Source organism: Protopterus annectens, chromosome 3.part0 (assembly GCF_019279795.1).
Source record: "Protopterus annectens isolate FY-2018-M chromosome 3.part0, PAN1.0, whole genome shotgun sequence".
Lineage (NCBI taxonomy): Eukaryota > Metazoa > Chordata > Ceratodontiformes > Protopteridae > Protopterus > Protopterus annectens.
The window spans coordinates 547,414,387-547,441,875 of NC_056731.1; the positions used below are offsets into that span (position 1 = coordinate 547,414,387).

Here is a 27,489-nt window from a genome sequence, read left to right on the forward strand (position 1 = left end):
ACAAGCGAGGAAGATGGTAGTGAGTTGTCCAACTCATTGAACTGTTATGTTGTTAATTTATCCAACTTTGAATTAAGTAATGACGAACTTTCAATACTGAATTTAGGTTTAAAGTTCATTCCAACTGTGGTCTCTAGGTTACATGACATGCAAATGGATATATATAAATTCAGTCGCAAATTGTACTTGAAGTATTTTTTTAGTCTCAATATTAATCAGCAATGCATAGATTTTAATTCTGATGATTCTAGTTCTAATAATAGTTTTTATTCTTGTTTGTCTGATGAATCTACTAATGCTTATGTTAAGCTTAACACTGACAAGGTTCCTTCTAAAAGTGATTTTTTTCCCCTGATTTTCAATCAGGACATTGCTAGTTTTACTAAAATGGTTAACCATTCGCTGGAAATGGGATATCATGAATTCATGTCTAACTATAGTAATATTGAATATAACATGTCAAAAAAGGATTGGAAAATCTTAATGAATCTTAGCAAGAGAAATAATGTTGTTTTTAAACCTGCTGATAAGGGCAACAAATTGGTTATCTTAAATAGTATGGACTATTTAAACATATGTATGCAACATCTTGAAGACAGCAATACTTATGAAAAATGTGAGATACATAAATATCATGAGGCTATATCACAATATAGTGAATTGATACATAGGGGCTATAGGTTGGGCTATTTTGAAATGAAAGATGTGAAAAACAAATTTCATACTGAAGGCTGTAGGAAGGCTTACTTTTATTGTTTGCCTAAGATTCATAAAGGCCTTGACAAACTTACGGGTCGCCCTATAGTTTCTGGCTATAATTACTTTTTAAAAAATATAGGTATTTTTCTGCATAATTATTTAATTCCTTATGTGAAAAAATTACCCTCTTTTATTGGATGTTTTTGATTTTTTGAACAAAATTAAAGGTATAAAATGGAATCAAAATTTATATTGGTTGTCTGTAGATGTAAAAAGCTTATACACCAATATAAGCCATGATTTTGGGTTAGAGGCTTTGAGACGGTTTTTGGGTCAGTCACCTGTCTCTGAATTTGTTATTGAGTTGATATATTTTTCGTTAACAAACAACTATTTTGAGTTTAATAACATTATGTATCGCCAGAAACAGGGTACAGCCATGGGGGCTCCTTTCGCCCCCATGTATGCAAATTTGGCAATGGGACTTTTTGAATATGAGTATATTTACAAACATAAATTTTTTCAAGATTACGTTATTAAATATTATAGATTTGTAGATGACCTGATTTTTTTGGTAGAGGGGGATCAATCAAGGGCTGTAGAATTCATTTCGGATTTGAAACACAACAGGTTTGGGTTGGATTTTGATGGACTGACCATGGGTCCTAGAATACCTTTTTTGGATGTTATTTTGGACATTTCCAGTGGTTATAAATTAATAACCTCGGTTAACAGAAAGTTTGAAGGTCCGACTGACTATGTATATGGTACTAGTGGACATGTTCCCCATATTAAACATTCTTTACCATATGGTGAAATGTTAAGATGTTTTAGACTTTGCAATGATGAAGATGTATTTAAAAATGAATTAGAATTAGTTTATAATTCATTCCTTGCAAGAGGATATAGTATATCCTGTATGGAGGAATGTTTGAATAAATTATGGAAACATATTAATAAACATAGTGAAGAAAATTTGATAGAAAAAAGGAGATTAGAAGCCAATATGCCCAAAATAAAGTGGAAAAAACAAACCTTTGGTGAAGACATATATTTTGTCACTACTTATGGCTGTTATACTTCTGAATTTGTTAAAAATGTTTCACTGTTTTGGAAGTATTTTAGTTCTCTTGATGAAGTTAAATCTTGGTTAGATGTAAATTTAAAATTTTCATATAGAAAAGGTAGAAGTATCAAAGATTTATTGGTGCATAGTAGATTTAAGGTACCCATAGATGGTTTGGTGGAACAAGTTAGGCTAAAAGGAACTTATCAGTGTGGGAAATGCAAGGCATGTAGTTTTGTTATTCGTAGTTTTAGTCATATAAATGGCATTCCTTTTAATGTTCATGGCTGTTTTAATTGTAAAACAGAAGGGGTAATTTATGCATTATCATGTCCTTGTCAAAAGTTTTATATTGGGGAGACAAAAAGACCTTTCAAGGTGAGACTATTGGAGCATGTCAGAGACATAGTTAATGTAAAGAATGAGAGCCCTGTGGCTCAGCATTTTTTTGAAAAACATAATAGTGATGAAAGGTTGCTTAAAGCTTCAATTTTGGAGCAAGTATCTAACAATGATACAGATATGTTTAGAATTAAACAGTTATTATTATATAAGGAAACTGTTTATATTTTAAAGTTTAAAACTTTATGTCCAAATGGTCTTAATGAAGACTTTAACTGGAGAATGCTGTCTAAGTAATTGACTCTTAATACATTGATTGTTTAATTATATAATTAGTTTAACCTGTATATAAGACCTGTTGGTTTGCATTTGAGTTATACTCCTGGAAGGCGAAGGCCGAGACGTCAGAGTTTTTTGTATCTTTGAGAATAAATTGAGTTTGGTGAATCCTGCCTTGTTGTTCTTCTACATTCTACATTTGAGTGCTGTTGTTCTTGCTGCTTCATGGCAACAGCCCTTACCATGCTTCCCCTTGCCAGGGTACACATGAGGAAGTTCCAGTGATATCTGAAGAATATCTGGTCCCAGCACAATCACCCTCTGGATTTCCAGGTTCCTTTCCTGCCCTGCCTGAAAATAAGAGTTAGGCTGGTGGATACATCACATACTGCAGAATTCAGGCCTCCCTGTACAGTTATCTAAGACCGTTCAAATCATGTACACAGATGCCTCGGACCTGGGATGGGGGGCCACTATGAATGGTCTCAAGGTGCAAGCCCAATGGGAGCCCTCCCTCAAGAAAAAACACATGATTGTGAGGGAAATGACTGCTCTTTTCCTAACTCTGAAGACCTTTCTTCTGCTTCTACAACCTGGTCCCCTACAAGTCTTCACAGACAACACAGTGATGTGGTACATCAACAAACAGGGGAGAACCAGATTCTGTTTACTCTGCAGACTGGCCATACAAGCTTGGGAGTTGGCCACACAGTACAATGTAACCTTGCAGGCTGTTTACATTCCATCACAGGACAACCATCTAGCAGATGCTCTCAGCAGATCACTGTCTCAAAGTCATGAGTGGATGTTGAACAGAGATGTCTTCCTAGACATTGTCCACCAATAGGGCACTCCACAAATAGACCTGTTTGCCTCCCCTCAAAACAGACAACTGCGGCTGTTCTGCTCCAGGGTTCCATCTCCACTAGCTTGGAAAGTGGATGCCTTTTCGATTCTCTGGAAGGGGCTGTTCCTGTATGCGTCTCCCCCCCCCCCTTCCCTCTCTTTCAAAAGGCCCTGCTGAAAATTCAGAGGGACAATCCAGAAATCTTGCTGGTGACTTCCTATTGGCCAAGGCAACATTGTTTCCCTTCTTCTATCACTTGCTAAGGGCTATCACAACAATTGCCTCACAAAGTGCATCTGCTCATACAACAAAAGGGATCCCTCATCCACAAACCCTCAGTCTTACTTTGTGGGTGATAAACTACTGATCCCTTTCAGACACTTGTACTCAGAGGACGTGCTATCCGTCCTGAGAAAGGCCAGGAAACCCACTACTAGGAGATCCTATTTAGCTAAATGGGAAAGGTCCTCCAAATGGTGTTTTCAAAGGCAATTAGACCCCTTCCAAGTGGATGTACCTGTAGTGTTGGCCTAACATGTGTGAGTTTCTAAAATCAGAACTTTCATACTTCTAGTTTGGAGGTAAACTTTTTCTTAAGGGGGACCTCCACATCAGACCACCAAGGATGCCTGTCCCTCCCCTTGAGATTTGAACTTTGTGCTTGAGAAACTTACCACTGCTCCCTGTGAACCAGCAGCCTCCGCCACTTTAAAGATGAGCCCTTGGAAAACTGTCTTGCTAGTAGCCTTGACCTCAGCTAGGAGAGTTTCTGAGCTACAGGCACTCATGGCTACCCCACCCTACACCATCTTCCATAAGGACAGGGTTTCTCTTCGTACTAACCCCTCCTTAATGCCCAGATTGGTAAATGAACTGTCCATTAACAAATCTATCAATTTACCCACCTTCTTCCCTATGCCACAAGATGACAATGAGAGAGTGCTCTATTCCCTTGATGTTCACAGGCAACTGAGGTTTTATCTTGATAAGACCAAGGGCGTTAGAAAGTCCAATCGACTGTTTGTATCCTTTCACCCTAGGGCCCTGGGGAAAGCTGTATCCAAACAGACTATACTCTTTTGGATATTCAGAACTGTATCCTTCTGGTACACTTCCTCAAAGGGCTAGATACAGTTTTTGTCTTAGAGGCAGCCACATGGTCTTCTGTATACACTTTTACAAAGCATTACAAATTGGACATCTCCAGAGCCAGGGCAGGATTTGCTAAAACCATCCTCCATGGATTCCTGGAGACTGCCACCTCTTCCTCCACCCTTTTTCTGCATGAGTTGTGGTACTCTCCCACATGTGAGAATACTGCAACATGAGAATAGAAGGACATAGATTAGTTGTGTAAAATCTTACCATAATCATAGATGTCTTCTTCCATGTTGCAGTGTTCAGTCACTTTCTCCTAACCCCTAAGGGCCTTTTTTTTCTCCTATCTGGATGGCATCCTTCTTCTGTCCTTAGACTATTGTCCGACTGGGCAGTCAGTTCTGAGCTCTGTGCATGTGGACGTCATATTGATGGCCCATGGTTTATGGCCCTGCGTGTGACGTTGCATGCACCTTACAGAAATCCGGCTTAATCTTTGGTAGATGAGCCGGACGTTCGGTCACCTTCAGGCAGAAGATCCCATATGTGAGAATACTGCAACATGGAAGAGAAGGACATCTGTGGTTATGGTAAGATTTTACACAACTAATCTTTCTTCAAGAAGCCTGTAGACTTGCCACTCGAAAATCCTACATAGCCAAATGGAAGAGATTTTCCTTTTGGTGCCACAGGAATGGACAGGACCCCAACAAATCACAGATACCTTCCATACTAAAATATCTGTGTGAGCTCTTGCATACTAGTCTTCCATTAAAGTCCACCTGTCAGCCATCTATACATGTCTACACTTTAGTCTTCTTCTTTTATCCAGACCTGAGATCACGTTATTCCTTAAAGGGGTGCTGCATCTTAGGCCACTAAGGAAGCCCATAATCCCACCTTAGGTTTGCAAATTTGTTCTAGAAAAATTTACTTTGCCTCTTTTGGAACCACCAGTTTCAACAAACCTCAAATTGTGCACCTGGAAAACTATTCTACCTCTGGCTCTTACTTCATTTGGGAGAGTCTCAGTACTTAAGGCGGTCATGGCCATCCCGCCCTTTCTTACTCTTCACAAGGACAGGGTGACCTTTAGAGCTAACACATCATTCATGCCTAAAGTGGTGAACAAACTGTCACTTAACCAGGCTTATAAATCTCTCTGCCTTCCTTCCCAGTACACACAGATCAGGGAGGAAAGATTGCTACACTCTCTAGATGTTTACAGGCAGTTAAGATTCTGTTTGGATAAAACTAAATCCATTAGAAAATATGGCAGACTATTTTGTCTCATATGCACTCAAAATTGGTCCAGTCATGTCTGAACAAACTATTGCAAACTAAATCTCTAAGGCCATCTCCTCTTGTTACTCTCTACCTGATAAATCCTTATCCTCACACCCTCGAGCTCACTCTGCCAGAGCAGTAGCTTAATCTGCTGAGGCCTTCTACAAAGAGGTGGATGCTAGAACCATACTTAAAGCTGCCATCCAGTCTTCTGTTCATACCGTCACTAAACTGTACAGAATTGATGCATCCTCAAGGTCTAGGAATGCTTTAGCTAGTTCTGTCCTTTGGGGCCTCTTGGACAGTTCTGCAGCTTAATAACCAGCCATCCTTACATCTCCTTCAGCTAGGTGAATCCCCTGTTTGTTGTAAATATTGCAACAGTGATTCCAGTCAGGACATAGTACTGTTGTGTTAGAACGTGACACAACAGTAGATGTCCTACTGATCACTGTTGCAGTATTCCATCCCATCTACCTGCCCCTCTACATTTTTTTCCATAATCTCATGGCCATACTCTATTTCTCCTCCCTCTGTCCCTGTACTGTGGACAGCATCTTAGGACAAAAGGGGCCTCCATACTATTTCCTGTTTTTCACCTCCTAGCTGACCCAGTCTCTCATTCTCAGAGGTCTTCAGGCCACTGGCTTGGAGAGGAATTATGTCTGAGGAATTAAGCCCATACATCTGCCTATGTATCCCTGCACTTATGAGTTGAGGGCACACATCAGGCGAATTATCCTGGGAACATAAAGCTTTCGTATGTCAGTTCGACATCTGTGGTAATAACCCATTCATTTTGAATACTGCAATAATGATCAGTAGGGCATATACTGTTATGGTAAATTCTTACAGAACTGTACCCCCCCCCCCTCCAATTAGCTGTTTTCTGTGTTTGTTTTTGCCTTGTTTCATTTCTCCACGTTTGTGTTTTACTTTCATTGCTGTAGCAGGAATTGCTCCATTTTCAAAATCTGGGCATACTTAAATTTACAAAATTAGTTTTGCTTCAGACTTGGTTTTCAAAGAGTGCTGTTCTTTCTCAGAAGGGCATCAACTTCGTTGCCATAAGTTCATTTTCATTTGAATTTCTCACTTCATAAGATTATATTGCACAGATTGTAATGCTGCTTTTGGTTTTATGGCTGCATACTTGTCACAACAGAGGACTGACTTTAGGTATGAAGCAAGCTGTAGAACAAGAGGAGTTTGGAGAATGGAAAATAAAATGTGTATAAATGTTTACAAATATGTATTTATGAAGTTAGATATATTGTGGATCAGGTAGGGCATTAACTGGACTGTATTTGGAAAATTTGTAACTTTGTTTATCATGTATAATTTCTAGCATTTTCCTTGCTTGGTTAGTCTGCTGCCTGTCCTTAAATTTCAGTGAGATTTTGCACATTTTAATTCTCACTGTTCTGATTTTTGTTATTGATATGCTGAACTGTATACTGTAGCTTTTCATTCTGATGAGTAAAATAGTCTGTAATTAATTTGTAAACTTTTCAATGTCATTAACATTTGAATTGTTGCTGATAATTGCATATTGTTATAAGGATGGTAAAACTGAATCCATTTAATCTGTTTCCAGAAAAAGTTTAACATTATTTTGCTAGTGTTTGCATTCATAATTCATTTTCTAAACTTGCTTGGAGTCTGAATGTGTAATAAATCCACAAGTCATTTTACTGTGTTTACATTAGCTGCAGCAAAGGTCTTTTTTAATACCTCTGCAGTTGGTGGAGAAATTTTCTGGAGCCTTGACAGCAGTCTGTTATATTTTATGATTATCATCATGAGGATCATTGTTACAGGAAATGTTAACACTGCTGTGAAGAAGCCATATGTGATATATTCCAGTAATCAGATGTTCCTAGATGCCAGTGACTGCACTCTCACAGTGGCTATTGGAAAGGGCAGTTACATGTCCTTCTCAGTTTTTTGCTTGTGTAGTAAATGGTCCGTCAGCTCATGCTGTGTTCTTTGTTGGTTGCCCATCTGAGCCTAGAGCTTGAACGTTACTAAAACATTATTTCCTTTCCTGTCTTATATTGTAGATATTAAAGTTGTGTACTGTTTTAATGTGTTTTTACTTTTGGGATCCCCTGAAAAAAATTATGAGCAAATTCCCATTTATACATTAGATTCTCCCCTCCCAACACTATCATCTTAAGTATTTTATTTTCGGAAAATACTATGATGCATCTAATTTGAGTATTTTGGTACAGCTAACAAAAATATGTATATATAGCTACAGTGTCCAGAAATTTACAAGCTTTCCTGAAACATTGATGGCTTCTGTTGTTTTTTCCAGTCCTACTTCCTTCATTGTTTTTCCTAGAGTATCATTTAAAACCCTCTATGATGTGTCTTCTGGATGGTTTAATGCTTTTCAGTTAGAATTTAGCAGTTTTTCTTAAGATTTGGCATCCTGTGGTATATGTGCATGGTGCAAATTCTCACCATAATGTCACACATTAGCTGCATTGTGCATGCCATTATATTTTCTTGATGATAAAAGAATGTAAGCCTGTTGTGTTGAGCATTGTGGGGGTTAGAAATTTCTGTACTCAAAGCATAGTAGCAGCTGAAAGGGATGTAGCAGTAAACCATATTCATTCTTCACCTGTAATCACACATTTTGAAGATTATTAAATGGTATTGTTAAATCATAAAAAAGGTCTGTAAGGTTGTGTAGCTCAGCCTTTTATGTGTCTTAATATTCTACTTGCCTTCCCACCCATGTCATGCCTGCTACTGTTTTTCCGCCTACCCCATGTGTTCTTGCATGCCTTTTTGAATTCCCTCTCCACAATCCATTCTGGTACTGTATTCTTTGAGTCCACAGCGCTGTCTGTGAAAAAGTACTTTTGAATATCCAAAAAGTAACTATTCCCTGCATTGTGCAGTTTGTACTTCTTCCTTCCCCACATTTTTCCTGTTCATAATGTTCCCTTCACATTTGTTTTATGTGATCTTGTGCATCTGTATCTTATCCCCGTGTCTCTTCTGGTCTCATGTGAGACACCGTGTAGCTGTTTTACCATTAGATGATTAGTCTCCCAGTGGGAAATGCTGCTTTTGTTAATGGTTGCTTCAAAAATATCTCTAGTGTGGACATTTGTGCTATGACAGTGTAGTCAGCAATCATTATTGTTTAGGCCGTAATTCCTGGAGTCATACTTTGGGGTCGATATTAGATCACCGAACGCTTAGGTTAGCGAACGGTGATTAATCAACCCCATGTAAGCGAAAGCTTACAAAACCGAACTGTCAGAACAGTGATTTTTTTCCAAAGGGGAAAAAAAAAAATCGCTGTTCCAACAAAAAAGAAAAACACTTTTAATACATAATATCAGCCCCCCACACCACCCCTACTTCAATATACCAACTCCAAGACCGCACTGCAGTTCCGAAAACGGCAAACTACCAAAGCGGCCAAGCAAATTCTTTCCTAGGGAAAGATTTTGCTTACATGCCGCTTTGATATTTTGCCGTTTTGGCGTTTACAGCTCGACCAAGTCGCATTCGCTAACTGCGTCTTTGGTTAGCTGATAGGAACCCATACTTTGGTATGTTACTGTTACGGTGTTTGACTTTGAATTACTACCTTTTAGCCATATTCTAGTTTTTTACCTCCTGTTATGTTTAATTTTCAGAGGTTTTGATGTTCTTCAAAACCTTTACTCACTGCAAAAGGCACTGAAAGTCAGATATGACAGATATACACTTCTTAAACCAATTCGTTAGTGTTAGTCTTCTGCAGTGTTAGAGTTAGAATCTCTCCAGCCATCCAGCAGTTGCAGGTGAAGAAGTTCCTTTATTCTTAAATGTTTTTGTTTCTTGCTTTATTGCTGTGCACATTAAGTAGGTGGGATCAAAGTGAGTAGCACAGAGTTTAGACAAACTGTCCTAGATTGGATCATGAAATTGTGCTATGCATGTGCAAGGAGGCACACTCACCTGCAAGCTGGAACAAGAAAAAAAAAAAAGCCAAGCTTTTTACAGGAGAAGATGAGATACTAATAGTTACCTATTGAATTAGGTTCCCTTGTAGATGATCTGGATGGTGCAGTGGTAGCGTTGTCGCCTCACAGCAAGAGGTTCTCCGGTTCAATTCTCAGCTGGAATGCCTTCTGTGCAGAATCTAAATGTTCTCCCTGTGCGGAATCTACATGTCCTCCCTGCATTCGTCTGGGTTTTCTCCAGGTACTCTCCTTTCCTCCCACATTGCAAAGACATGTCTGGAGCATTTCTCCCCAGGCCTCCGCTGAAAATTGGCTTCATTCCAAGTCAGACTTCCTGGTAAACAAATGTTAAATAATAAAAAAGTCTGATATGGTGAATTCATCTTTAATTTTTTGTTTGTTACCATTTTTACTTGATTCCCTGCTGTGATTTCGTAAGAATATGTAGTAAGTTTTTTTTTTTTTGGGGGTGGCAAGACTCAGAATATGGGACTGAGCTTTTTTTTAAAGAAAACAAAGATGCATGTTGAGTTAGAATCTCATTAACTTTATTTCTTTGCGTTCTTTCACAGTATGAATTTGCGTGAAGTGTTGAAGAAATATGGAAAGGATGTTGGCCTTCATATTAAGGCAGTACGATCCTACAGTCAGCAGTTGTTTCTGGCTCTGAAGCTCCTAAAAAGGTGTAACATCCTACATGCTGATATCAAGCCTGACAATATATTGGTGAGTAATGCAACCACTGTTTTTCTAAAGGTTTGCACTTAACCAGACGTTTGACCTGCTAGTATTTAATATCCGAGTTATGCAAGTATTTAATATCCGAGTTATGCAGTTTTTTTGCATGTTTTTCAATGTGTGTGTGGTGATCTTCACCCTGAACATGTGCATTCTTGGTTTAAGCCTGCAGGTGTCATACTGTCATACTTCAGAATAAAAGCAGTTTCATTGTATAACAGCTTATTCTTCAGACAAATAACAATAGCAGCTTTTATTTGTTCCAAAATACAACCTCTTAACTTTGTATAACCCCCCATGCACAGAATTCAAGTGACAAGCAATAGGACTTTCTTATTTTTAATATCTCAAATGGGTTCCTGCAACCTAACTCTAAAAGACCTCTTACTTTCACCAGTATAATTTCTTTCTCATCTTCAAAAAAGTTACACAAATGCAATTTATGAACTAACTGAAAAATTTCAGTCAACACCACATGTTTTCTCAGAAGTGCAGTTGGTACAAATTTTAAACCACATTGAAGCACTGCAATCTCACTCTGATTTAAAACATGGCCTGATAAATTCAAAATAAATTTTAAACCACATTGAAGCACTGCAATCTCACTCTGATTTAAAACATGGCCTGATAAATTCAAAATAAAGTTAACACAATTATCAGATTTTGTAACAATAACAATGTTTTACAGACATTAATATTTAGTTTGTTTTTGGATGTTATCATACCTCGAATATTGTCCATTTCTGTTGCCTTCTGTGCGACTCCTCTTCTTTCCATGAAAGTCACGTTGGTTCCGAAGTTATTTCACAAATATTCAGGTTCTTGTGGTCGTGGCAATGGTGGATAACCTCCTTCATCCTCCTCTGATTCCCCATGCTGCTCACTACTTCTGATGATGCCAAAGAAATGCTCAGTTTGGAGTTAGCTCCACCCGAAGAGCGTCGCTTATGTTGTGTACGCTTATTATTGGATGGTTTCTTAAAGGCAAGGCCAGTACTGTAGTCACAAAATGTCTCGTTTAGTTTATTAATTTTTCTTTTAATAATATCATTAGAAGCTTCTTCCAATTTCACATTTAAATTACATAATACATGATTAAATTGCTCAGAACTGAATTGTTCAGCTGAACCATTACAGCAAGCTCCAATATTATCCTTTACCTTTCGTTGTTTGGCTATGTCTCTCTCAATGAGAATATGTAGCCACTCAGTTACACACTTGTGAGCAGCCAAAACCCACTTAATTTCAAACTGCTTATCTAAATCATCATTCACATCAAATGGAGTAGTGGGACAGTTGATGGAATGGAGCCCTCTTGGTGTTATATCAAGGTCATTGTATCGCTGCAGGCTCAATATATTAAAATGCAAAGAATTTTCTTTATATAACAATTTTTCAAGAGAGTCTAAGGTACCTTGAGCATCAGTGGTGCAGCGGTTAACGTTGTCATCTCACAGCAAGAGGTTCTCCGGTTCGATTCTCGGCTGGGGTGCCTTCTGTGTGGAGTTTGCATGTTCTCCCTGTGTTCGCGTGGGTTTCCTCCGGGTACTCCGGTTTCCTCCCACATTCCAAAGACATGCATCTGGAGCATTTCTCCTCGGGCCTCCGCTGAAAACAGGATCTGTGGAACCTAGTCGGGCATTCCCGGTCAACAAATGTTAAATAATAAAAAAAAAAATGGTTACATCCAGTCGACCCACACATTGGAAGGGGTTATGTGGTCTCTTTTTAGCCCCTTCCAACAAAATTCTTTTCCATGGTTTAGCAGTATCAGTTATTCGTGAAGATGAATTACCTTCCAATTGTGTCTTTCTGGACTGCACAACATATTGTTCCATGGTCCACTGACCTCGTTCTACCCCATTCTCGCGAAATACCCGGGGTAGTTGTATAAAAAAAGAATCACTGGCCATGATGAATCCAAAACCACCAAGCACCAAGAAGAAGCAGTAGAGCAAAACGACTAAAACCAGTGAAAGAATATTTCTTTTAATGAAATCACAAAATCTCTGGCAACTTAGCAATCAGCCTTCCAGAAGATAATGTTAGTAAAAAAGGAATACACCTTATATACCAATATCAATTAAACCATAAAACAATTAATACAATTAAATAAAACTATTGCATCACAAAAGATATTTCCAGTTGCATTCTTGGTTTAAGCCAGAAGGTGTCATACTTTAGAATAAAAACGGTTTCTTTATATAACAGCTTATTCTTCAGACAGATAACATTAGCAGCTTTTGTTTGTTCCAAAGTTCAACCTCTTAACTCTGTATAAACCTCCCTATGTACAGAATTAGAGACAAGCAATAAGGCTTTCTTCTTTCTTATTTTTAATATCTCAAATGTGTTCCTGCAACCTAACTCTAAAAGACCTCTATTTTCACCAATATAAAAAAGATTGCAGGAACACTTGAGACATTACACCCATTGTATTGCACATATATTCTGCTACTGGCCTGAATTTATGACCATTAATTCTCTCAAAAAAAACTACTGATGTATGGGCAAATAGAACAACCCCCACATGCCCAGGAACCCAACCTACTCGTAGTATTACTAGGACTAACACTAGGTATAGAAAATGTTGCATGTACTAACATGTCCTTCAAACTACGTCCCCTTCTAAAGGAGATCATAGGGACATGTCATAAATTAGTAACCTTATGTCTTTCTTCCACAAGAAAAGGCCAGTAATATTTTATGCTATCTTTTATGTCATTAGACAGTGAACAATTCAGTTCTGAGCAATTTAGTCAAGTATTATGTAATTTAAATGTGAAATTGGATAGAGCTTTTAATGGTATTATTAAAAGAAAAATTAATAAACTAGAATGGGACATTCGTGACTGCAATACTGGCTTTGGCTTTAAGAAGCTATCCAATAATAAGCGTATACAACAGAAGCGATGCCCTTTGGGTGGAGCTAACTCCAAACTGAGCATTTCTTTTGCATCATCGGAAGTAGTTAACAGGATGGGGGAATCGGAGGAGGATGGAAGAGATTATCCACCATTGCCACGACCACAAGAACCTTAATATTTGCGAAATAATTTTCAGAACCAACGCGACTTTCATGGAAAGAAGATGGGATGCACAGAAGGCAACAGAGATGGACAATATTAGAGGTATGATAACCTCCAAAAATGAACTAAATATTAATGTCTGTAAAATATTGTCGTTGTTAAAAATACTGTTGCTGATAACTTTATTTTGAATTTATCAGGCCATGCTTTAAGTCAGAGTGAGATTGTAGTGCTCCAATGTGGTTTAAAATTTGTACCAACTGCACTTCCTAGAAAACGTGGTGTTGACTGAAAATTTTCAGTTAGTTCATAAATTACATTTGTGTAACTTTTTTGAAGATGAGAAAGAAATGTTTGTTGAAAATGTTGAAAATGGTGTAGATGAAATTAATTTGGATACTAATGATAGCTTTTTTACCTGTGAGTCTTCCTTTTCTGATGTAATTGTTAGTAATGATATTAATGTTTATTGTTAGCTGGACACTGCGAAGGTACCTGTTAGGAATACATTTATTCCAACTCTTAGACATGAGGGAATATCTCATGTTTCCTCAGTGATATATTATTCAGTAGAAAATATGCTTTATGTTATAATTTAAGTAACCAAGAATGGCAAATGTGGGGGAGGAGCCTGAATGGCTTACTGAAAGCAGCAGTCTTTTAGAGCTCCACATAACTAGTTAAAAAAGACAGGAAAAAATATTTTTTTCATCAAAGTATAAAATCTTATGGATAAAGGACTAATTTATGTAATTAAAAACTTTGGTGAAGTTTTACAAATAATTTCCTGTCAAAAAGCTTTGCGATATATTCACTTGTTAAAATGAGAAATTCAAGGAATTCTCACCAGGATGTTGCCTTAAAGAACGAACTACAACAGATGGCATCTACCCTGCAGGAGTTGTCTTTGAAGATGGATGATTTTAAAGAGAACCTGGAAAATCTTAAAACAAGCAGTCAAAAACAAGCTGACACCCTCAAGGAAATGCTACACCACCAGACAAGGATAACAGGAATAGAGGTTTCTCTAAATTACTTAGAAAGGAGACTTAAGGAAGAGGAAACACAGAAATAACTGCTTCTTAAACAAAACACTTGGTTGGTTAATAAAGTAGATGACTTGGAAAATAGGGAGAGAAGAAATAACATCAGAATTTTCGGATTACCTGAAAACACAAAAGGTGAGGATATTATTTCCTTTTTATCAAGCTGGATCCCTAACTTTTTAAATTTAAAAGAAGGACTTTCCTTTGGCATTGAAAGGGCGTAGAGCTCTTGGAAAACCTGCCACTAACTCAAACTCTCCTCCTAAGTCAATAATTATTAAATTTCTTTCGTACTTGGACAAATAACTGATTTTAAGATCTGCTTGGAGGAAGACACCTTTAAAATATAAACAGAGCCTGATAAAATTTGATAACGAATATTCATCTAGAATAATGGAACAAAGGAAAAAAGTGTGGCCAGTGATAACGTTTCTGAAACAAAATAACATCAAGGCACAACTTGCATATCCAGCTAAGATAAGAATACTGTATGCCAACAAGATGAGGACTTTTATTGACTTAGAGGAAATCTCTTCATTTATTAAAGCTAATAATGTGATTACTTTACCAGAAGATATGGATTGGATGTCAACTTCTCTCAAGAGAACAAAAGAAACAAATGTCTGGACAGACATCAAAAAGAAGAAGCAAAAGACTGATACCGTTACAGCCAAATCTCTCAACGCATGTACTATGATATGAATTGTTTTAACATTGCTTTAAAGGACCAATTTTACTGCTTGGTATTTTAAAACAAAGGTAAGTAACTACGGGAATCTTTATATTTTTTGAAAATAGATGACACATAAGAGTTTTCACATTACCTTAGTATGTAAACCAGGGTACTTTTCTTTCACAGAAGGAGGGTTATATAGCACATAAAATATTTATACTGTAAATCGACCTACATTGTATATGTGTATTTTCTCTTTTCTTTCCCTCTTCTCTCTTTTCTCATTATTTATTTTAACTGCATCTTGTCTCCCTTTCTAAATTCTCTCCTATTTACATACTAATATAGTCTGTATATATTTAATAACTCATTATACATAGATAAATAATAGTCTAAAATAATCTAGCTTTATGGTAGACTAATTGGAATGATGAAGTCCGTGGTGGTGCTGCTATGGTAGCATTGTCGCCTCACAGTAAGACGTTGTCCTGTTCGATTCTCAGCTAAAGCGTCTTCTGTGTGGAGACTTGCATGAATGGGCGTACCTTAGCTGAAGTTTGTGCGTCAGGGCTGGCAACTCGGCACATAAAAATCTACTGCCAATCATTAGCGGACCGGAGTTCCGCTGTGGCGACCCCTAACCGTGAAAAGCCGAAAGACACAACAGTTGGAATGATGAACTTAATTAATTTTTACAATATTTATTAGATTAATGATAGTCAGTGTTATGCTTATTGGGATTGGGGACATGTTCGTGATTAACTCTGAAATGTTCCGTTCATGTACATATGTCCTTTGAATTATTTCCTTTTAGTATTAAAAATATATAAAGAAAAAAAAAAAAAGGAAAAATGTACTGTTGGTAAAAAAAAATGAAGCTTTCTTCACATTCTGTTTGCGTTGCCAAAGCAACAGTAAACAATTGAGGCAGTTTCTAAGGACACTGTGAACCTGCAAAGTGCATTTAGAATTATTTCCTTTTAGTATTAAAAATATATAAAGAAAAAAAAAAAAGGAAAAATGTACTGTTGGTTAAAAAAAATGAAGCTTTCTTCACATTCTGTTTGCGTTGCCAAAGCAACAGTAAACAATTGAGGCAGTTTCTAAGGACACTGTGAACCTGCAAAGTGCATTTAGCCTCACAGATAACAAATAATAAGAAAAAGTAATGTTTCGTTATTAAAATGAAAACCTAAGCAAGGAAAAATAAATACATAATAGGACTATTTGTAAATATTTTATGATTTAGCGTCGTAGGATTACATATTCCTGGAAACATAACTGAAATGTTCCCAAACTACATGTGCACTTAAATGTAGCTGCTTGATTAAAAAGTATTACTCATTTTAACATGCTGATTCCACAAGCTGTCTGCACTTTAAGTTACATTTTATATGTTACTTGAAATTGACAGTCTCTAGAGCACATGAAAAGATACATATTACTTTTTGCAACATGTTATCTTTGCAGTTACCTCACTCACTGTACAAACTCACTTGCAAACTGATAGCTACTCGTTTAAAATATCAGTTTAAATATTAAATGTGCCCTTGGAATGCTATTGACATTTTGACAAAATATAACCTGTACTGTAAAATGAATGACTTGAAAAAAGTGAAATAATGCATAGATTTCAAAGACAGTTCTTGACACTACAGTATAAGTAAAAATGTATATTCACAAGGAAGTATTGAAATGTTTTGGTCTTCCATTTAAAATATGTAAAAGGTCCAGTCTTCCGTGGTGTAGTAAAAATTATTTAATCCACAAACGGGCAAAAATTAACGCTTTTGTCTTGAGCACAAGACTTCATCAGATGATCTCAAGACGAAAGTGTTAATTTTTGCCTGTTTGTGGATTAAATAATGTTTACTACACCACGGAAGACTGGACCTTTTACATATTTATTGGTTTTGGTTTTAGTGGGTTTTTTTTACTATCTTCCAGTTAAAATAGCTTACTGTCACAATATCAGAAAGTTTGAAGAGCTAGGAAATTATTATTTGTCTTAATAATGATTATTAGACAGATGTTAGACTCTGCTTTGTTTAATGAATTGTGTGACATGTTTATGAAGAAAAGTGGACTCAGATGTTATTAGAATAGTTATTAGATTAATGGTGGACACTGTTATGCTTAATGGGTTACGGGGCATGTTAGCGATTAACTCTGAAATGTTTTGTTTATGTACATACTGTCAGTTGAATTATTTCCTATAATATTAACATAATATATAAAAGAGGGAAAATGTATTGTTGCTTGTGAGAAGTGAAGCTTTCTGTACATTCTGTCAGCCTCGTGACCTATTTCAGTTTTTTTTTTTTTTTTTTTTTTAACACTCATTGATTAGGAACCGCTATATTTGCGTTGTCATGGCAACTGAAAACAGCTGTGGCAGTTTCTATGGACTTTGTGAATTTGTGAGTGCATTTAGCCTCGCAGATAAATAAAGTAATGTTGTTTAGCTATTAAATTGAATTACAATCTAAGAAAGGGTAAATTAGATAACTTAATAGAACAATTTGTAAATACGTTATAAATTACTCACATTGAACTACACATTTCTGGAAACTCAACTGAAATGTCCCCAAATTACTTGTGAACTTAAATGAAACTGCCTGATTAATAAGCATAACTTACTTTAACAACCTGAATCCATAAGCTGTCTGCTCAATATATGCTACATTATATATGTCACTTGCATATGACAGTCTCTAGAGCACATGAAAAAATAAATATTATTTTTGCAACATGCTATATTTGCACTAACCATGCATTCTAAACTAACTCAATTGGCAACTGACAAGTTATTTATTTGAAACATCGGTCTAAATATTAATTGTGCCCTTGAAATATTGTTGCCGTTTTGACAAAACAAAACCTGAATTGAAAAAGGAATGATTTTAAGAAGTGAAGTATTGTACAGATTTCAAAGACAGCTATTGACACTACAGTATAAGTAGGTTCATAGGTTCATAGATTAGTACTAAGCTAACTGCCCTTGCGAGTCATTTCAAGCCTAGCCAATTATCTCTTGTGAGACTCAAACCCTGCGCCTTGTGTTTGTAAGGCAAACACCTTAAGCATTAGGCCACCCTCCCAACCCCTTAGGCCACCCTCCCAACCCCAAGTAGAAATGTATACATGCAAGGAAAAATTTAAATGCTTTACCCTTTTAGTTAAAATAGCTTATTGTTAACTTTTTGCTTTATCAGAAAATTTAAAGAGCTAGGAAATTATTTCTAATTTGTCTTTATAATGTTTAGTGATGTTAGTCACTGACTTGTTTAATGGATTGCGAGTCATGTACAAAATGGACTACTGAATGTTATTTCTGTTTACCTATGCTTGCTGAATTTCTTTTTATTAGTACTGATTTAAAACAAGGGAAAGAAAGGGAAGGGAAATCTCTGTTTTTGTTCAAGGGAGGAGAGGCTTAAGAGTATTCTAAATGCCCCGAGAACTCTCTAAGATTCTCTAAACACTATTTGATTAATACTTACCTAAGGTAAGTCTTGATTACCGTATGGGTAAATACACATTAATTCTAAACCTGAAGTGATTATTCATTCTGGAAGCAGGGTGGGAATTTTCAGGGTGGTCATAGTTCTTAGACTCTGCTTTGTAAATCTATAAATTTGTAAAAGCACTGAACACAAGAATGTAGGGCGCCTCTACTCAGAGTCAGGATACCACTGATAAGCCATGTCTTTTCATAAGTTTAAGTTGAAGTTGGTGAGCTGAAGAGTGAGAAAGTAAAGGAAGACAATACACCTACAGTAAATTCATATTTCATTGGTAATCACTCATTGTCTCCTACAGAGTCCTTTTAGTCAAATTAGTTTAGTAATAATCTATTTGTTGTTGGCTTATTTAGTGTAGGCTTCTCTGTTGCATTTAATTTATCCAAAATTATATATCTGACATGTTTGTGATCTCTTAAGGGTAACTAAATATTCGATATTTTCTAAGTCAACATAATAATTGTTTACACTACTAACATTCCATCCTGATATATAAAATACTATAGAATAGCAATAGAATAATATAGAATTTCGTATTTCTTTTAAGAAAATTCTCCATAAACTAATTTAACATATGGAGCTCAGTTGATATTGTTGGTTAAAGGTATGAGTGATAATCCAATAGATCTTTCTTTATCTGTTGGGTTAGGAATGACTTTCATTCCATGTTTAATGGGAAATTCATATTTACTTGTATTTGATACTTTAGAATTAATGCTTTATAGAAGTACTTTTTAAAGCCTGACCAGAATTTTACCCTACTTGTATTTAAAGAAGAAAGAACATTAAATTACACTCCCAAGTTTACACACACAAAAATAGCATTCAGTGTTATTAGAGAATATGGTATAACTACTATAATCAAAATAATAAAAAAAAGAAGCAAAATGTTTCTTCCAACAATAACTTGAAATGGATGTAACATTCTTATTAAATACTAATGCGGAACTCCGGTCCACTAATGATTGGCAGTTGGTTTTTATGATGCCGAGTTGCCAGCCCGACGCCCAACCTTCAACGAAGACACACCCATTCAACGCATGCCTTTCGAACACCCACTCGACCTCGGGGAGGACATGCAGACTCCACACAGAAGGCACTCCCAACCCAAGCCGAGAATCGAACGGGAGAACCTTTTGCTGTGAGGTAACAACGCTACCGCTGCACCACCGCGGAAGTCCCCTAACCAGGAAAAGTCGAAAGACAAACAACAACAACATTAAATACTAATGGTTTATATAATGTAAACAAAAGATCAAACTTACTAAAATATTTAAATCTAAATAAGGCACAAGTATTATTTCTCCAGGAAACACATTTTAAGACTAATGATATCTTTATTTGGAACCCTAAGGACTATACAGTCTTAACTCAATCCTCCTATAGAACAAAGACAAAAGGAGTATCAGTTCTCTGGAAGAAAAACATAATCACTCCAAAAGTTATTTATAAATATGAAGACAAAGAAGGTCTACTAGCATTTGTTATAATTAAATTTAATAATAGAATATGGACCTTAGCTAATCTATATTGGTTCCCAGGAATTGGAGCAGGAATGGTTAAAAAACTCCTAGATTTTATTTCCAACAATTATAAAGGAAATCTTATACTGGGAGGAGACTTTAATTGTACCTTAGCAGCTTCTGAAACCCCCAAGAAGTCTTTTCACATAGCAACTATTTCAAAATCCTTAAAAAGATTGATTGATTAATTTCATTTAATAGACACTTTTAAAGTAAAAATATGATAAATCTTTATTATCTTCCCATAAAGACAATAGATTTGGAACACAAACCAGAATAGACAAATTATTCATAGTTCAAGATTTACAAACAAAAATCCTCAACTTCTCAATAGTTTCATGCCCCTTCTCAGATCATGACTCTTTGATAATGAAGCTCCAAATAGAGTTTAAACCTTTAATCTTCTCAACTAGATTTCCATCATGTATCATGAAAATTAAAGAATTCAGACCTTGGTTGTTGTCAGAACTACAGTTATTTTTTGAAATTAATAATACAACAGAAATCAGTAGAGTCATGGTGTGGGACTCATTAAAAGCATATTTATTTGGTAAGACCTTTAGCTGGTACAAAAAAAGTTAGAGAGTGGGAATCTGAATCATTAGACTTGCAAACTAGACTCTTGACAGCAAAGTCTAAAAAAATCAGAATTGTCCAGAAGTCACAAAAGAAATAGAGGAATTAAAAAAATATAATGAAATTCTGACATACAAAACTTGCCTTGGAAAAATTTAAAATAAACTCATTAGCCACCCCCCCAGATATCTACATAACTTATCTACAAGAATTAAAATACAATCTAAAGCAAATAACATTAGTAGTATATATCATGAAAAGAAAGGGAAAAAAGTATCAGATATTGAAGACATCCTTGAAGCATTTCAGTTCTGTTATATGGAACACTTCAAAAAAGAAGATTTATATACCAACCAAATAAACTTAGATACAAACCTTATCAATATAAAAAAAAATCCAGAAAACTTAAAACTAGACCTACAAAAACCTATATCCTATAAAGAAATTGTTGACAAGATAAAGTAAAGTAAATCTAACAAAGCTCCAGGGATAGATGATATAATTACAGAAATTTGCAAACTCTTCCCTTCAACAGTAATCTTCCTTTTTCATAAAACTTTGCTAGAAGTCCGGTCAGAAGCAAAAATACCACCCTCATGGAAATATTCTCTCATAACACCAATTCTAAAAGATAATAAACCATCAGATCTTTGCCACCTCATACAGACCTATATCATTACTGAATAATGATTACAAAATATTCATGTCAATCCTAGCTAACAGAATGAAAATCCCACTTTCAAAGAAAATTAATAATGATCAAACTGGATTTTTATATAACAGGCACTCGCATCATAATATTAAAAGGATATTTACTCTTAGATTATATGAATAAAGAAGATGGAGAAACACTAGTAATCAGATTAGACATAGAAAAAGCCTTTGATTCCCTCAACTGGGAATATCTATTTAAAATTTCAGCATTATTTGAATTTCCTCCTCCCTTCATCTTATTACTAAAAAACATATATATTAATAACTTAGCCTACATTAAATTAGGTCCTTTCACCTCAGAATCTATCCATATAACGAAAGGTACACATTTCTCCTTTTTTATTTACTTTGGCTATAGAAATACGTGCAGAAATAATATGCAATAATCCAAGAATAATCTATGACCAGTACATATCTAAAATAATGCTTTTTGCTGATGATATTTTATTAACCCTATCAAACTCCAGAGAATCATTAGGAGAGCTAGAAGAAGTGCTAGAAGAAGTAATGGAGACATTTTATAAGATTTCAGGTCTACACTTTAATAGATCAAAATCAAAATTTCTATTTTTAAATAAGAAAAAAGAACTACAAGTTACAGATAAATCCACCATAGGAAAACAAGAACTTAAGCTAAATTATTTAGCAATAGTGTTATGCGAAAATTTAAATGAAACAATATTAGAAAATTATAAAAACATTATTGAAACAATAAAAATATATATAGAAAAGTGGAACAAAATTATATTAACTTTTGAAGACATATTGCAATTAATAAAAATGGTCTTAGTGCCAAAAATGTTATGTGTAGCATTACCAATGCAGTTAATTCCTGAAAGATACATTCTTAAAGAAATAAACTCATATTTAATAACATTTAATGGTATCCCAAAAAGTATAGAGTAGCTCTAACTCATCACATTAGACCCTGGAAACAAGGAGGATTGAACTTCCCAGAAATAGAAACATATATAAAAGCATATGTGCTTAAAACTACAATAGACTGGATAAACCCAAATTATTTTTCCAACTGGAAAGATTTAACAATGGCTATATTAACAAATGAATTTAATCTGTTAAAAAAAATTTTAATAGTAGACAAATCAAACGCACCCTGGTACATACTATGCATAAGTATACAATATAATATAACAAAACCTTCTAAAACAACACTGATTAATCATTACCTCAATTCCTTTAGGAAAACTTATCAATGCAAACATAGCTCTGAAACTTTGGTTTGACCTTTTAACTCCATTTACCATCACTAAGAACTTTCTTCACAAACTATATAGGGAAACAATAACCTCCTGGGAACAAAATGGATTCTTATGCTGGTTTCTATGTGTAAATAAATTAAATGTTTTAGATATACATATGATAAAAACTGCTTACAATATTCCAACACAGAACTGGTTAACCTTTCAAAACATTCTAATGTACACTCAAGATTTATGCAGATGAATTAATAATTCCTCATTTAAAAATATTCCAAATCTAATGCATTTTCTGTGTGAATTTATATGTAATAGTTGTGAAAAGAAAAATTGCATTTCAGATCTATATAAAACAATTCCCAAACCATCATACTGGCAGTTCTTAACAAAAGGTCAGTCATTGCAGTTAACAGAAGAATTTAAGACTAACATCTTACTATCAGTTAATTACACCTCTGACGTACAGTACTGGAAAATATTTAACTGGAAATACTTACATAGAGCATTTTCAACTAGGGTTGCCAGCTTTCTTTGTGGCTAAAACCGGACTAAGGCCACGCCCCTTGCATCACCCATAACTCCACCCATTCCCACCCCCTCCCATACACGCTCCACCCATTTTGTGACATCAGCTGATGGGAACACCCTCTTTTTTTGTTCCAGATGCCTGCTTTCAGCAGATTTCTCCCCAGTTGCCATAAACACTGTTCAAAACTCTGTGTGCATACTGTCTTCTGCTTTATTTCTACAGTGATTACAGATATTTGGATTTAATTTAAAACATTTAATTCAAATTTTATAGCACAAACCACTGATACACATTTGCTAAACAAAGCAACGTGAACAACGAGATACTGTGCAAGTAACATATTTACTAGTCACACTGTTTGAAGCATCATGATTATGGCATGCCTAACATGGATCCCCTTCCCCATAAAAGATGAAAAAACCCAGAAAAATATTATATTAGTTAGGGGTTGGCGACATGCAAGGCAGAATTGAGAACCCTAATGTTACTTAGTGTATATAATGTATTACTCTTGATAAAAAAGTATTTTTGTCAACAGAGCTTTTCTCCCAGGGCCGCCACTGAAAATAAGATATTTTTGGGTCAGTCAGACTTTCCCGGTAAACAAATGTAAAATACAAATTAAAATAAAATAAAAATAATCCATCCCTTCCCAAAAAAGGATCTACCCAAGCACAACAGCAGACTACACAGACTACAGACCTGCTTCCAATTCATGTCAATATTTTGAAAAAATGAGTCTACTTTCAGACATGTGAATATCTCCAAAAATACAAAACACTATCCAGGCACCAGCATATGTCTCATGTAGGCAGAAATACAATGACATCTGTATGGCCATTAACAAATGATGAACTCCAAACACTGACAAATGACACCAGACAAGAATAGTAACTAACTGTTGATCTGGCTGATGCTTCTAACGTGGTCAGCCATCAACTCCTTGTGACAACACTTAAGACATTATGTGCTTGACTCAGTATTACCACTATTAACCCACATTTACCACACCATAACTCACTGCAGGCCTCAAAACTTTATCACCTTACCTATGCTGTTCTATTTTTTCTGACCTCTTTAACTACAGGCTACATTAAATCAAAGTCCTTACTGACAAAAATTACAGTAAAACCTAAGCTAAGTTATAAATGGCTTCACACTTACATACAATAATTTCATCCAGAAATCACAGCTGTGACATTCACTCCATCATTGCACACACGCACATTACAGACAGAAGAACAGCTAAAACTTTTACTTTTAAAAGTCTGAAAAATGAACCGTCTTGCACAGGAAGTTGTCTACCTCCTTTACAATTCCTAATGGGCCAAAACTATAGCAGAACTTACAGGCTGTTAAACTTCAAAATACACTATCTGAGACTGAGATATGACCCATCATATCACACACACACTGCATTTGTGCTGGCTTCTGAAATTGCTGCCTTCCCGTAAGTCAAGCTGATGAATTCCCCAAAGTGAAATAATATCCATAATAATCCAAAGTCAGTTAATGCTAGGCTTCTGCTGAAGTTCCCGCTCACACTACATGCTGGGCTTCTGCTTCCCGCTCGCACTACCGGAAGTGTGCTCATTGAGCTCAATTCCAACAGGCTGATAGCCACGCATGTGATGACGTCAGCGCCGCAAAATTTAAAACCAAAAGTCCGGTTTTGATTGAAATTTCTAACCGGACAATTTGTCAGATAACCGGACAGTCCAGTCAAAAACCGGACACCTGGCAACCCTATTTTCAGCACAAGATTGAATTAAAAAGATCAGTACTACTACAAATTGTTTTTGCTGGAGGTGTGAAAAGTCAGATAAAGCAGACTGGATTCATATTTTTTATGAGTGTAATACAATTAAATCATATTGGAATGGAATCAGTCATTTTTTACAAGCTTTAATGAATCCTTTACCTTAACTACAGCATTGATTATACTATATGTAAATGAAGGTCCCTACCTGAATAAGACAAATATGTATTTGTTATGGACAATACTTGCTATATCTATGAAATGCATAAGCAGAAGGTGGAATTCAAATACACCCACGACCTTGGAAGAATTCTACACTTTACTAAAGACAACTGCATCGATGGAAATAAAAATCAAAGAACTACGAATCTATCCCAGGTCATTGGTAAATAATCCTTGGAAGAAAGTTCTATCTTTGTTGGCCACTCTGCAATAATCAGTATTGAATCTCTGATAACTGATCTGTTAATTCTATATTTAATAACATACAGTGTATATAATTGAAAGTCAGGCTATTGTAAATATTGTATATAGTTTAAATGATATTGAAAAATATTATGTAAATGTTATTTTAATTGAAAAAAAATTTTTTTGAGAAAAAAAAAAGAATGGCAAATGTTACAAAATATGAGTAAATGGCAAGAGTTAGTCATAAAGCCTTCTGATAAGGGCAATAACTTTACTCAGTACCTTATAGGTTCATAGGTGTATACTAGGCTAATGACCTGGGGCCTTTACAAGCCTAGCCATAGGATTACCCCGGCGTAGTGCCACCCAACCTTAGTTCCCAGTGCCTTTGTCGAGTAGAGCCACTGGTGTTATCCACAGGGTGAATTTTCTGTATCCCATCCACTCATCAAGATTTCTCTTGAAGAGGGTCAGCGAGGTCCTCTGCTTGACATGTATGGGAAGTCTGTTCCATAGCATGGGCAGTCTCTTGGTTATGAACCTATCCCTCCAGCATGTTTTGTTAATTGTGGTAATGAGGTTGAGGTCTCTGGAGCGTGTGGTGTGGAGGGATTGGGATTTCTTTAGATGTAGCATTTGTTACAGAGCTGGGTCAGACATGTCTTTTTAAGTCAAGCAGAGATCGCCTCTAAATAGGCGATATGAGACAGAGAATAGTTGGGAGTTTTTTGAGTCTGTCCATATAGGGCAAGTGTTTAAGGCCTAGGATCCTCTTTGTGAGATACTTTTGCAGCCTCTCCAGTTGTTTAGTGAGGTACATGCTAAATGGGGCATTGTTCTTGATGATTGGCCTAATGGGGGAAGAGTAGAGGGAGACAATGACTTCTTTCTTCCTGGATGCAAAACCCTTAGTAATGAGATGTGCCACATAGAAGGACTTTCTGACCACAGTGGCAATGTGGTGATCAAAAGAGAGGTTGCTGTTATCCTGTGTTCCTAGATTAGATCTCTTATAACATCTTCTGTGTTCAGTGGACTACCATCAGTATGGTAATTCATAGTAACCGGGTTTTTCCCAGATGGGATGACGACACATTTTTTGGCAGTGAGCTTAAGGCCATGGTTCTGACACCAATCGTTGTTCACAGTAAGGTCATTCTGTAGGATGTTAACATCACTCGAGGAGTTAATAATAGATCCCAACTTGCAATCGTCTGCGAACTTTGTCAACCACAGTCCCTTCGTGTTGGCCTGGACTTCAGAGAAGTAGATACCAAACAGGAGAGGACCCAGGACTGAACCCTGTGGGACTCCACTCGTGACTAATCGGCCATCTGACTTGGAGTCAGCTACTTTCACACTGTGGATTTTATTTGTGAGCCAGTTTGCAACCCGCCTAGTGATATAGGGGTTGATACCAAGCATAGTGAGTTTTTCTATGATTCCTGAGTGGGGAATGGTATCAAAAGCCTTGGCCCGATCAAGGTAGGCTGTATGAACCACCTTGCCTTCATCCACAGCTCTGGTTACTTACTCAAAGAAGTCAACCAAGTTGAGCAGGCATGATGTACCATTCACAAAACCAAACTGTGTGGGATCTAGAGTTTGGAGATTCCCTGTATCCTTGTTTATTAGGTTCATGATGCATTCCATAGCTTTGCATATCAGACTAATCAGGCTAATGGGGCGATAGTTCCCAGGGTCTGTAGTCACGCCTGCTTTGTGGAGAGGGATGAATGTAGCAGTGTGCCATTCGGCAGGGACAAAGCCTAAGGTGAGGCTGTGATTGAACAGGGGACACAGGTGAGGTGCCAGTTCACTCTGTAGTTCATGTAGAGCACAACCAGGGATATTGTCAGGTCCCATAGAATCTGTATTCTTGGCCTTGGGCAGTGCTCTTTTAACCTGTGCAGCAGTAATACTGGGTGCCTGGCAATCTACTTGTATTGAGATTGGGCCTCTGGGAAGGAAGAGGGGGGGTAAAGTTGGCACTGAATCTGTCGGCCTGTATGCTGGCAATATCTGTTGGCTCGGTATAGGAGGTACCATTGTGCAGTAGCTGGGAGCAAATCTGGGTATTGCCATGGAGATTCTTTACATAACTATAGTAGGCCTTGTGGTTGTCTTTTCTATCTGCTGCAATTCTGTTTTCATACCTAGC

At 36.3% G+C, this 27,489-nt stretch overlaps 1 protein-coding gene across 1 annotated transcript in view; it reads left to right on the top strand.

The window, feature by feature from the left end:
- PRPF4B (pre-mRNA processing factor 4B) overlaps positions 1-27,489 on the top strand; it is a 1,467,347-nt gene that overhangs the window by 1,103,026 nt on the left and 336,832 nt on the right. The window contains exon 10 of the mRNA XM_044065612.1: positions 10,165-10,318. Within this exon, the coding sequence (XP_043921547.1) occupies positions 10,165-10,318 (154 nt within the window). The remainder of the gene's footprint in view (positions 1-10,164; positions 10,319-27,489) is intronic.